General features: G+C 43.0%; 1 protein-coding gene across 6 annotated transcripts in view; it reads left to right on the top strand.

The window, feature by feature from the left end:
• ADGRF5 (adhesion G protein-coupled receptor F5) overlaps positions 1–12,831 on the top strand; it is a 47,219-nt gene that overhangs the window by 30,672 nt on the left and 3,716 nt on the right. For all 6 annotated transcript variants that reach the window (XM_085057019.1, XM_085057021.1, XM_085057020.1 and 3 more), the window contains 11 exons: positions 558–764; positions 2,277–2,510; positions 3,795–3,959; positions 4,081–4,299; positions 4,557–4,775; positions 5,967–6,119; positions 7,822–8,018; positions 8,596–8,775; positions 10,230–11,600; positions 12,397–12,438; positions 12,531–12,590. In XM_085057019.1, coding sequence (XP_084913145.1) covers positions 558–764; positions 2,277–2,510; positions 3,795–3,959; positions 4,081–4,299; positions 4,557–4,775; positions 5,967–6,119; positions 7,822–8,018; positions 8,596–8,775; positions 10,230–11,600; positions 12,397–12,438; positions 12,531–12,590 — 3,047 coding nt within the window. The remainder of the gene's footprint in view (positions 1–557; positions 765–2,276; positions 2,511–3,794; positions 3,960–4,080; positions 4,300–4,556; positions 4,776–5,966; positions 6,120–7,821; positions 8,019–8,595; positions 8,776–10,229; positions 11,601–12,396; positions 12,439–12,530; positions 12,591–12,831) is intronic.

Consider the following 12,831-nt stretch of genomic DNA (forward strand, 5'->3'; position numbering starts at 1 on the left):
TTTTTAATGATCCCTGATGTGATGTGTCCAGGGCAGAGAGATTAAACACCTTTAATTCATCTTCAGAACTGAGACAGCTCTTAGCATGTCAGGCTGCCAGCACTTCCTAATCTTCAAAGCAAAACAAAAAACTCTTGAAGTTTAACATGACAACACATTCCCCTTGGCTTCCTTGGCACATTTTCCACGCTGCTGCTGGACAGTGTGTTACAATTCAGTTGCCTGATCAAGTGCCCTGGAGGGGCTGTGCTCTCGGTGCACTGAGTGCTGGACTGTCTGTCTCAGAGGATTACTTCAACCTGGTTGCTTCTTCTCCCAGTTTATCCAATTAGAAGGTAGTGGTAGTAAGAATAATATTTCTAGCTCTCTGCATAAAACCTTCTGGAATCTTTAGCTGAAAAAGATACTAAAGGAGTATGTTGAGGGAAGATCCCTTGACTTGAATCAGAGGTTGTGCCCTACAGGTGATGTGAAGCACCTGGGATCCCTGTGAAAGACACCAGAAAAATGTGAGATGAAGTGACAGTAATGCAGAACCTTGCTCTCTGTCTTCCTAGATCAGACAATCTTCACAGTGAAACCCTCGAACATTTTTGAAGGGGACAGAGTAAGACTGACCTGTCAGATAAATTCAACATTTGCCCATGCAGCCTGGTATCACTTTGACCAGAGCATCTCAAACAGCTCCCGGCATTCAATAGAGACTGTTTTAGCAACCAGAAGATCAACTCTCAAAATTACCAACGTCACAACGAAGGATTCTGGTATGATTTTCCATTGTTACAACAACAGATGCAAATCTCTAGTGTGTCTAGTTCTAAAAAAAAACAAAGATAAATGCAGTGGTAGCATTTTCCTAGAGGAAATGTGAAAATTACACTTTCCCTCCTAATTTTCCTGTTGTTTTCATTAATGATCTACATACAGACTGGCATTGCCAGTAAGATGTGAACTGGCTGAAGTGTTTGTACATGACTGGGTGTCAACTTCCAGAATTGTTTGGATTGAGGATGCCCTGAACCTTAGTGTGTCCACTCCTATGTAAGTGGTCTGCTCACTTGGCTATCCCAGTGGGGAAGGGAAACCCACTTAAAATCTGTAGGAAGTTTGGAGCTCTGATTGCCAGTCTCAAAACTAAGCCTGGCTGCATCCAGGGGACTAATGCCTAAGGGAGTGACTGATAAAGAGAAACGGGCCTGAGGGTCCTGGTTGATAGCAAGTTGAATATGAGTCAGCAGTGCCCTGGCAGGCAGGAGGGCCAACCCTGTCCTGGGGGCACCAGGCACAACATCCACAGCCGGGCAAGGGAGGGGATTGTCCCTCTCTGCTCTGGGCTGGGGAGGCCTCATCTCGAGTCCTGGAGGCAGTTTTGGGCACCAAAATACAAAAAAGACATCAAGTTATCAGCATCCAAAGGAGGCCACGAGGATGGTGAAGGGTCTGGAGGGAAAGCCTTGTGAGGAGCAGCTGAGATCACTTGTTCTGTTCAGCTTCAAGGAGACTGCAGGTAGACCTCACTGTGGTCTTTAACTTCCTTATGAGGGAAAGCAGAGGGGCAGGTACAGATCTGTTCTCCCTGGTGACAGCGACAGGACTCAAGGATATGGCACGAAGCTGAGTCAGGGGAGGTTTAGTTTGGATAACTGGGAAAAGTTTTTCACCCAGAGGGTGGTTGAGCTCTGTAACAGGCTCCCCAGGGCAGTGGTCACAGCACCAAGCCTGACAGAGTTCAAGAAACGTTTGGACAATGCTCTTGGGCACACTCTGTGGCTCTTGGGGTGTCTTGTGCAGGGTCAAGAGTTGGGCTCAGTGATCCTTATAGGTCCCTTCCAGCTCAGCATATTCTGTGATTCTGTGACAAATGCTCTGCTGTCTTTGGAGCAGTTTAAGAGCCTACACTCTAAGGCCAGTTCTGGTGGAGTCCACCTGGGCACCTCTCTGTCGCCCATTCTGTGTAGGAAACTTTTTACCATGCCATACTGCTGCCAGAAGGACTGTGGGTAATATACTCATCCCAAAAGCACCTACACAGCCAGATTTTAAGTATTTCAGTCCAAGAACACTGGTCTCTTCTCAAGCGCCCATCAACACTTATCTAGATACATCTGGTACCAGGAGTCTGCAGAAAGCATTCTGCAGGTGACCTGAGAGTACATATTGATCAACAAGTAGCAGAGCCACTGCAGATCAGGGACATGTGAAAACTAGACATGGAAGTATCTCCTAATTCCAAATATAGAGGCAAACCCAGCAAAACTGCTGTTTATGCTTTACAGGTTCCTATAACTGCACGTTCATGAGGAGCAGTCCGTCTCACACAGACATACACATCGCCACAGAAACAATATCTGTCTTTCCGCTGCATATCACTCCAAACTTTGAGGACATCGATGTCACATGTAACAGTCCTGAAATACAAGTGCAGGGTCTTGTGCTGTCCTGTTGCATTGACAGACACTTACAATCACTTAAGGTTTCCTGGAAAGTAAATGGAACAATCAACATTACAGGTAAGATTAACAGAAGATTTTCTTTCACCTGCTATCTTTGTTCATTGCTCAAATGTCTCCTAGCTGGCTGCCCCGAAGTCCTAGGATGAATACAGGGTGTACTCACTCCAAAGGTGTGAGTGGCAGGGGGAAGGACTGACTGTGTGTGTTGTGCAGGTGCCAGTGGGGTTTTGGGCATCTCCATACACTGATGCCTTAAACTGTGCTGTCCTGGATGGAAACAGTTGCCTGGACCAGCAGCACACCAGCTTCTTCCAAAAAGCTTATTTCTGTAAGGTCTAATTTTGAGAGCAAGGATGAGTGCATCAGTCTCTACTGCTACCTCCAGAATCACCCTTGGTGTACAAAGACCTTTTGTGTGCCACATGCTGCAGTACAGCTCAATATGAGCAGCTTCCCTCTCCACCTGTGGCTGTGATACATCACATAGCAGTTGAGTCAGAGGCATCCCATAAAGCTTTCCAATATAATGAGTTAATAATGCACTGAGTAAATGTGCCACAAAGAGCTACAAAATAACATGACCAGAAATGCTCATAAACATCTATGAGCCATTGTCCTAAACGGTCTATTGCCCTCTTAATATTTTATGGGTTTGAAGTAACTGTTTATTTTCAGCTATTTCCTGTAAATGAAATTTAGCAGAAACCAGGACAGCAAAATGAGAGAAAAATCTTTAAAGCTCACGCACACAGTCACTTCCACAGAGCACAGTTCCCGGTGTGCAGAGTGCTTGCAGGAAGAGGGCATCCTGGCCTACTGCAATGGGCTGTTTTGCCCCTGATTCCCTGTGGCCAGGCTTTCCCCAGGAGCTCTGCTCTGCTCTCATGTCAGCTGCAGCATCGGACAGCTTTAGTGCTCACAGCTAAGCCAGCAGTCTTCACATTTAAAGTTGAATGACTGTCAAGTACCTGCAAATTTTTATTTCAGAATTAGACTACATTAAAATCTGCAGTGTTTACTCCTGTTTTAATTACTTTTACTCACTGTAAACATCATCCATAATGAAGCTTAACCAGAATACTCTTCATTTTGCTTGGCCCTGAGGTTTTCAAGCAATGTTGTTTCTTTCTGACTGGTTCTGGCAGGAGGAATCTCAGCACAGTGCTGAGTGTTGCCAAGGTGAAAGATGTGAATGAACTTCAGCAATGACGAGTTAAAAGTGCCCCACTGTCAATTACATACAAACCCACCAAGGTTTCCTTAGCTGGAGTAATAGCTTGTGCTTTCCAGAGGTATTTTTGGGCATCCATAGCCCTTCAAAGAATGCTTATTTCTCTGTAGGAATATCCAGTTTGAGTGGAAACTGCACTGAATACCGGCTCAACATCCAGGAGTCCCTGTGCCCAGCTGAGAAGTCAGGTGCAGTGACCACATACACATGTGAGATGGAGACTGGACACGGAGCCAGGCGCACTCAAAGCATCAGAGTCACATACCTCCGTAAAGGTGAGGGGCAGGGACTTTTGGCAGCTCTTTAACACGTAAAAATGGCCTCTGTGGCACACAGAATTTGCAAGTGAATGATTAAAAGTGACTGACTAATGTGTTTTGTCCTGTGTTGTCTCAGCCCATGTAACAATATCTTCAAGCACAAACTCAACAGTTTCCGAGGGATATGCGTTCAATGTAACGTGTGAAAGTGATGTGAGCAATTATGACAGTATCAGTTGGAAAATCCAGTCTGGAAATGACACAAAAACAGTAGACTGTGATTCGTGCATCAAAAATAGCAAATTCCCAGCCACATCTGTGCTCACAGTGAAGTCTGCCACACAGGACTGGGGAGGTGAGTGAATATGGACTCGTTGGCTACAATGGCAATAAAATCTCTGTACCAGATCATTTACAGTATCCCTAGCCCTGCAAATCACTGTGAAGTCTGGCCACAGTAAATAAAAAGCACCCACAGTTAGAATTATAAGTGTTGGATGACAGCAAGGCTTGATGTTGCCAGCAGCATTGTACTTGTTCAGAATTCACAGCCATGCAAAAGCAGAGGAGCACTTCTGTCGACTGAGACATGTTTTTTATCACTTCTTTTAGGCACCTACGTCTGCACATTCTCCCAGAAAAACGTGGAGAGTTCTGCCAATGTGACCATCGAGGTGATTTCCTTGCCCCTGAAGCAGAACATCCTGATAGACCCCATTTCAGCATCAATCCGGTGCCAAGTGCCACAAGCCCTCGAGTGCTGCATAACTGCAAAGACAGTGAGAGACTACAGGGTTACATTTACGATTCAACAAAATGAATTTCAAGTTGGTAAGACACAATAAACTTGCAGAATCATTAGTTTCATTCTATGTCACAACCCAGTCTCTGGGTTTTTTGTTTTCAGTTAGGGCTGTGTAAACAAGTCATGCTTACTGCTTTCGTGACAACCCAGAAGTACTTCTGAGGGTGTGAAAAAAGGGAAATGGACTTTGTTTTAGAATGGTTAGCATGCCTGGGGAACATGGCTGGGATTAATAGTGAACTGCAGTCACTGCTGTAGAGATAAATACATAATAGGTAAACTCAACGTTTGATTTGACTTGCCAGGCAAGGAGAAGTAGGCATCCTGACCCTTCTTCAGATTGAAAATTGCTGAACTCCTTTTCTCTGCTTTAATCTTCCATTCTGACACTTTTTAAAATGAGTACTGAGAAAACGTTACTCAGGAAAATCTACTAATTCATGAAAAATTTTGAGTAACTCATTAAGAATGCAATTCAAAAACCTGTTCCATTTTCTTTGAGGATACAGGGGGCGTGTCTTTAACAATACAAAAACCTAAGCTTCTGTGTGTTCAAATTCAGTTCTGCAAACTCCCTGACATGTTTTTATATACTTAAATTTTCAAAATAGTTGGTTGCCATATATTAGAAGTTTTCAAGAGAGTTATAAAACAGTTACTTGGAAAAAAAGCAAATATGATCTACCAAAAATAACTAAAAAAACATGCAGGAGTGCAAAAACAACAGGCTGAGGAGACTGAGGAGTCCCTCAGTAGCTAAGAAAAAGGCAGAGATGTTGTTGGAAGAGACTGCAGCCAGGGACTAACCCTCAGGCACAGACATTCTGAAAACCAGTGGGAGTGTGGCACAGATCCTGAGCTCAAAAGAACAGCAAAACAGTATCCCAGCCTAAATTAAACACCTGTGGTAGAGGCAGGAGGAGTATTCTCAAAAATTATTTCCAAATCAAATTTCAGTTCCTGCACAGTTAAGAGGGTTTGGGAAGGATTTGCTCATCCTCCAGTAAATGAAAAGGTATTGATCATGCAGCAACTGCCAGATTTATTAAGGGGAGAGTAAGACACAGAGATCAGTATGCAGAGAGGGAGTGTTTTCACAAAGGAAAATTGGTTTTTTCCTAGTACCCACAGAAAAGGTTTTGCTGACACATTCTGTTGGTTGTAGTTGACTAAACCCAAATCTGTGCTAACCTGTCTTCATCCATCCATCCATACAGTGAAAAAGCGAAAAGACAATTTGTTTTGCTACATGTACAATTATACAGCAAAAGAATGTAGTGAAGGGAAAGAGTTGGTGGCATATTGCAAGTTTGTCAACCGCATCGGACAGGGAGTCGACAGTGAACATATAAGACTGCACTTGATACCTGGTAAGAAAAAACGTTGCTATTTATAGCTGTTATATTAGACATCCCAATATCTCTGTTAAATCAGGTGCCACAAATTCATCACCAGTGACATCTAACAGGAACAGCTTTGTTAGCCAAGAATTTTTGTCTTTTTTACTGATGGGAAATTTTTACAAACAGAGGAAAATATTTGATACAATTTAAAAAAATAAATAGACAAGATGTTTTGTCTTTGCTGTATTTGAGAGTGGTCCCAGTATGTTCCAAAGCAGTGATAGTTTAGTCATTTACTGTCCCTATGGTCCTCTGGTGCAGGCTGCATCACCAAGCTTTATTCACTGTTGTGTTGGTTTGAAAACAAACCAGTGGGAGATCACAAGTCAAGATTGAAATTAAAAATAAGTGAAATAATACAAGGAAAAGCACTGACAAAGTCAGATACAACCTAACACCCTGTTAGGGTGGTGGTAGCAGTCCAACTGAAGTAGTCCAGTTGAAGCGGTGATCCTGTGAAGGTCTAGTCTCCAGCTGAATATCCAGTAGTAGCTCTGGTCCTCTGGGAACCCAGTAGACAGGGCTCCCTCAGGCAGTTCCAAGGCCAGGTTATATCCACGTGGGAACACCTGGTTCCTCCCTCCTGGGCAGAGCATTCCACAATGGGATGAGATAAGTCCATGAGTCACATGGTGGGTCCCTGATGGCCCATTGTCTGTCATCCTGAGTGGGTCATTAGCAGGTGATAGCAGCTAACGGCCCACAGCTGGTGGTAATAGAATGCTTAAATACATCTATATTGCAACCTAGGACAACTGTGTTGAAATGTGGTCATGCAGCTCCCAGCTTCCACTAATTTAGCAAGGATCAAAGATTGTGGTGCCTCTGAAAGAAGCCATCTGGCTCAGGAGGGCAGCCTGTGGGAGAGCATTTCCACTTTGAACACAAGAAGGGCAGCCTCTGTGAGGTGCTGCAGAGACCAGGGCAGCTTCCAGTCAGCTCTGCAGGGAATGTTTGGTCATTAGAATTCATCATTGCTAAATCCAGCTTTGATGTTTAGTTCTGACAAGAGTTTGGATACTTCAGCTCTTTTATTCTAAAATGGAAAGGAAGAAATGTTGGATATCCCCCTAATGCAGAAATTTTGGTTTTTCCACAGCAGTGGTGCCTACAGTTGAATCAGTGCATCTGTCAGATTTCACTCACTTAGGCAATAAATATGCAGACACTTTAATTAATTTAATCAAGTTAATCAGCAGATAATTACTGATATGACTAAGCCAATCAAAGCCAATTAGCAACACACACTGTTCATCAAAAAAGTGTTGAGGCCTCACTATCAAGATCCTAATGAATTTCCTGTTAGTGCTACAGCAATGTTGAGTACTTTAGCAGAATAAAATTTGTATGAATTATTTTTCACTTAATGGTCAATATAATCCCACTGTACCTGACTAACCCTGTAATCTAACAGATAAATCTAAATCTTTGGGTATTGGTTTGTTTTGATTCAGTACTCAAAAAACAGAGCTTTATTAGATTTCCTTTTTAATTTCATGATTCATAAAAATTGGGAATGTGAGACATAAACATCCTGAATGGTCACAATTGATGAGGACAGCAAGCTGAAACCTAATTTAGAGATCTTTGAACAGGTCACAAATGTTGTGGGGGTAATTTATTAATCTCCCTCCTTCTTATTTTCTACCTCTGTCTCCTCTCTGTACAGGTAAGAAAGTTTCCTGCTCTGACAGCTTGGGCATTGGAACAGAAGGGGCCACACTAATAAAGCCCTGCTGCGACAGAAACAATCCAAATGGTTTCACCCGAGGCAATATAACTTACCAGTGCATCAACAGGTCCTGGAAGGTTGCAAGGAATGACTGCCTGTCTGGACCAATAAATGACCTGCTGAGTAGTGCTGAGGTAACACTTACGGGTTTTATAGAGGTTGGGGTGGGGAGAAAGAGCAAAAATGTTGGTTGCATGATTTTTGTTTATCATAGTCTAAAATAGATGAAGCATTAGAAGTTTCTTTTAAAAGATATGAAGAATGTTTGGCTCTATCTACAGCCAGTGAAAGAACCAACGTCCCTCCCAGGGCCCAGAGTGCCTGAGGCACTGCATGGATAATGTCCACACACATGAATGCTCTGACTCCCAGCCAAGGTGACCTTGTCTGTGGCATCCAGAAGGAGCAGGTGCTGGTCTGGAGTGTTCCCTGAGCTGTGCTCAGGCACAAGCCCAGAGCACATTGCAGAGCACACTAACACTGAGGTCACAGAAACAACTCTGGGCCACTGCCCAGCCTTGTCCCCAGGCCCTTTCTACAGTGCTCACCCCCTTGGCCACTACACTTGACAGATGGGTGCCAGGCCTTGTTTTTCAGCCTTGGTATCCTCCCACAGTGCTCTTCCCGCCCACAAACCATCCAGAGTCACCTTTCTCTCATCGAGGTTAGAGAATTTTACACATGTGATGTGCTGTTATTTTTCTGTTTCAGTCCTTGGTCAACAGCCCTGAAGCTAAAGAAAATCTCCCCTCCTACCTTGCCCAGCTTAAGGACCAGACAGGAAAGGAGCTAACCACAATGAACAATTCCCCAGCAAACATAGGTGCAATTGTTACCATCCTGGATTTGGTCTCCTCTGTTCCAGCAGAGGCAGAGGAGCTCACTGTTCACGTAAGGTTTTATTTTAAGTCTCATCTGTACCTACCAAGCCCTTTGGCCCCTTTTGTAACATGAGATGATGTTCTCCCTTAAGAAGTTTCACAGTCAGTTAGGATCAAGATCAGTAAAGTGTTAAGGGAATGAGATGAAGTGACAACAAAGATACAGAAAAGTTTATGAAAACTCAAAATGACGAGGACAAGGAGCCTATGCACGAAATAGAAGCTGCTGTAAGCTTTGGAGCTAGAAATATTCTAGGAACCCATTGTCATCTCCAGCATTCGAAAAGAGGAGAGGACAGGGAATGATGGATGAAAAATTGGACATGAGCCAGCAATGTGCTCTTGCAGCCCAGACACCCAAGTGTGTCCTGAGCTGCTGAATGAGAAGTGTGACCAGCAGGTCGAGGGAGGTGATTCTGTCCCTCTACTCTGCTATGGTGAGATCTCACCTGGAACATTGCATCCAGCTCTGGGGTTCCCAGGGTGAGAAAGATGTGGACATGCTGGAGTGGGTCCCAAGGAGGGCCACAGAAATGGTCAGAGGGCTGGAGCAGCTGTCCTATGATGACAGGTTGAGAGAGTTGGGATTGTCTAGCCTTGAGAAGAGAAGGCTTGAGGGAGACCTTACTGCAACCTTTCAATACTTAAAGGGGGCTTAAAAGAAGGGTTTTTATCAGGGCTTGTAATGATAGGACAAGGGATGATGGTTTAAACTAAAAGAGGGCAGGCTTAGATTATGTGTTAGGAATAAATTGTTTACTATGAGGGCAGTGAGGCACTGGATTTACCAGAGAAGTTGTGGATGCTCCAAACCCTGGAAGTGTCCAAAGTCAAGCTGGATGCCCCTGCCCCTGGAAGGGAGATTGGACTGGATGATCTTTAAATGTCAAAACCATTCTGTGATTCTATAATTCCATGAGTAGAAGTAGGAATAGAAAAAAAAAAAAGGTTGATACAGGAATAGGGAGAGTAAATTCCCGGCATCATGATCAAACAAGATAAAGAAATTGGATGTGACAACAAATGGGTAACAAAAGAAACCTTAGAAGTAATTGGTAACCTTGATTGTGAGGTCCAGAGGAAAAGCACTGCTCTTCTGAACAGAGGAGTGCAAAAAGGCTTGATGGTTTGTAGATGGAGAACCCTACATGAGAGAGACCAAGAAATCCAAGACAGCACAAATGCTGAGAAAGAGGGGAAAGAAGGTTAGAGATGAAAAAATACTAAATAAAAATACTAAATAATATGCAAAAAAATAGTCACACAGCTCTGCTTTTGGAAACATTAACTTGCAAACAGAGTATGCAGAGGGTTAACAGCTGAAGATTTCACATGGACTGAGCATAATAAGAAAATGCTGGGCTTTTTCAAAAGGCACTTCTAGGACCATGCATAAATTACCATCACAAACAACAATTAATTGTGTGGGATTTCAGTAACTGCACTATTCTTTTGTTGTTCCAGAATTTCTTATCCACAGTGGACTTAATTGTTAATAATTCTACAACAGAAGCTTGGGAAGACCTGAATAAAGGCAAGACACAACAAAGTTCTGTGTTACTGCAGTCAGTAGAAAACTTTTCCCTGCGCCTCCAACCAGTTAACAACACCATTCCTTCTGTCTCTACAAAAACTGTTCACCTCGAAGGGATAGTTGTCAAGGAAAGTAACAACACAGATTATAACAAGGATTTCCTCAGTTCAGAAAACCTCTCAGTCAATGTGCTCATTCGTGAAACTGAAATTCAGACTCTAGCCCAAAATTCAACCGTTATCAGTGTGATGTACTCAACACTTGGACATATTTTGCCCCAAAATGGGTATGACTATGTGAACGGTTTATTGATAACAACAACTTTGAGCAGCAACAGAAGCCAGAAGTTTGATGTTAATATGACATTTGCAAAGAAAGACGTGTCTCTAAAGATGCCCAAGTGTGTCTTTTGGAACTTCACACTCAACAATGGTAGGGGGGACTGGGATACATATGGCTGCACACCCACAGAGTTAGAAGATTATGTCATTTGCTCCTGCAATCACTTGACATCATTCTCCATTCTGATGTCACCTGATAGATCCTCCGAGCTAATCTTTGAAGATTATATTTCCTACATTGGCCTGGGCATTTCAATTGTGAGCTTGGTGGTCTGCATCATAATTGAGTCCTTGGTCTGGAAGTATGTGACCAACAGCACAATCTCCTACATGCGCCACGTCTGCATTCTCAACATAGCCTTATCCCTCCTGATTGCTGACGTTTGGTTCATTGTCACTGCCTCCATCAGTGATCAAAACCAGCAGCTCAGCAGAGACATCTGTGTCATGGCCACATTCTTCATCCATTTTTTCTACCTGTGTGTCTTTTTCTGGATGCTGAGCCTGGGCCTCATCCTTTTCTACAGACTGGTGTTCATCTTACACAACACAAGCAAGACTGCTCAGAAGGCAGTGGCATTCTGCCTGGGATACGTGTGCCCCTTTGTCATTGCAGTCACCACCATCGCTGTCACACTGCCAAAGAACAGTTACACGAGAAAGGATGTCTGCTGGCTCAACTGGGAGGACAGCAAAGCTCTCCTGGCCTTCGTCATACCTGCCTTGATCATCGTGGCCACGAACTTAGTCATCGCTGTAGTTGTTATAATAAAAATTCTGAGGCCAACTATTGGGGATAGGTCAAGTGGACAGGAGAGGAAATCTCTGTTTCAAGTTGGCAAAAGTGTGGCCATCCTGACACCACTGTTAGGCCTCACCTGGGGTTTCGGCCTTGCCACTATCATCACAAAGAGTCATCCAGCTTTCCACATCCTCTTTGCTCTGCTCAATGCTTTGCAGGTGGGTTGCAGATAGTTTTGTTTCCTCTACGATGATTTAACATAGAGACATTATTGCTGTGCTGTGCTTGGCAGGGCATAAGAACAGCAGGGAAAAGCTCAGATTTGCCTTACACATTCTTATTCCAAAAGGGCTATTTGGCAAACCCATTCCAGGAGTTCAGCAGTGTTTCATATTCTCAGTGGCCTTAACAGAGAGGTGTCTTATAGATAAAGCTGACCTAAAGATAACTTCCAACTTTGCCAGTACTTTTGGGATCAACTTCACTGCTGAAGACCAAGCAAACAGCCCTGTTATGTTCAGGTGGGCAAACTTGAGCATCCCTGTTCTCATTTAGAGTGCACCTGGAGGCATCGTGTTATGCTCTTGTGAGTTCAAGTATAAACAACATAAAAGTCACCAAGACCAGCTGAGCAGTACTAATGATAAAGAGAGGAACTGACAGAAATACATGATTGAGAGTTTTCAGTCATTATGACCTTTACAACATATTTAGATGGCCAGTAGGATCTCCATACAATGAGGTTTTTTAAGGACAAAATAGTTATGTCTACTCTCTGTCTTTAAAGATAATCCTGAAGAACTTTTCAGACCAGATAAACAGAGAATTTAAATATACCAGGCCTGGAGAACTCCTGCCAAATCAGCAGTCCACTCTGTGATGTGCAGTTAGACAAATGCCTCTACCAAAGAGTTCAGAGTTTAAATAGTATGATGGACAATGTTGGAGATAATTATGAGATATTGCAATTAAAGGTTGGTGTCATCAAAATACATATAATTATCTGTCTCCTAGGGATTGTTCATTTTGGTGTTTGGGACTCTCTGGGACAAGAAGGTAAGGATTCAAACTATTTCTTGCATTATGTCAAAGTACTGTTGGAATTTGAACAGAATTTCTGTATCTACTGATGGATTTTTTTTTAACAGATACAAGAAGCCCTGTTGAAGAGGAATTCCATGTCCAAATGGAGTTCACAGCAATCAAAGGTTAGAACCTTGACCTAAGAATGTATTTCAGTTACTGCTGTTTAGTCTAACATTCTCCAGTGCACCTTATATTCTGGATTATTTATTAGAACAAGTCAGAGAGGACATTAACAACATAAATATGATAATATCCCCTTTTTCAAAGTTCACTATTTTGACTACAGTTGGTCAAAAATTAGATGGAGGTTAGTGGACATTTGCTTTAAATTCCACAACAAATAAACTATAAAATGTGACTGAA

This window comes from Lichenostomus cassidix, chromosome 3 (genome assembly GCF_008360975.1).
Source record: "Lichenostomus cassidix isolate B80296 chromosome 3, HeHo_3.0, whole genome shotgun sequence".
NCBI classification, from domain to species: Eukaryota; Metazoa; Chordata; class Aves; order Passeriformes; family Meliphagidae; genus Lichenostomus; species Lichenostomus cassidix.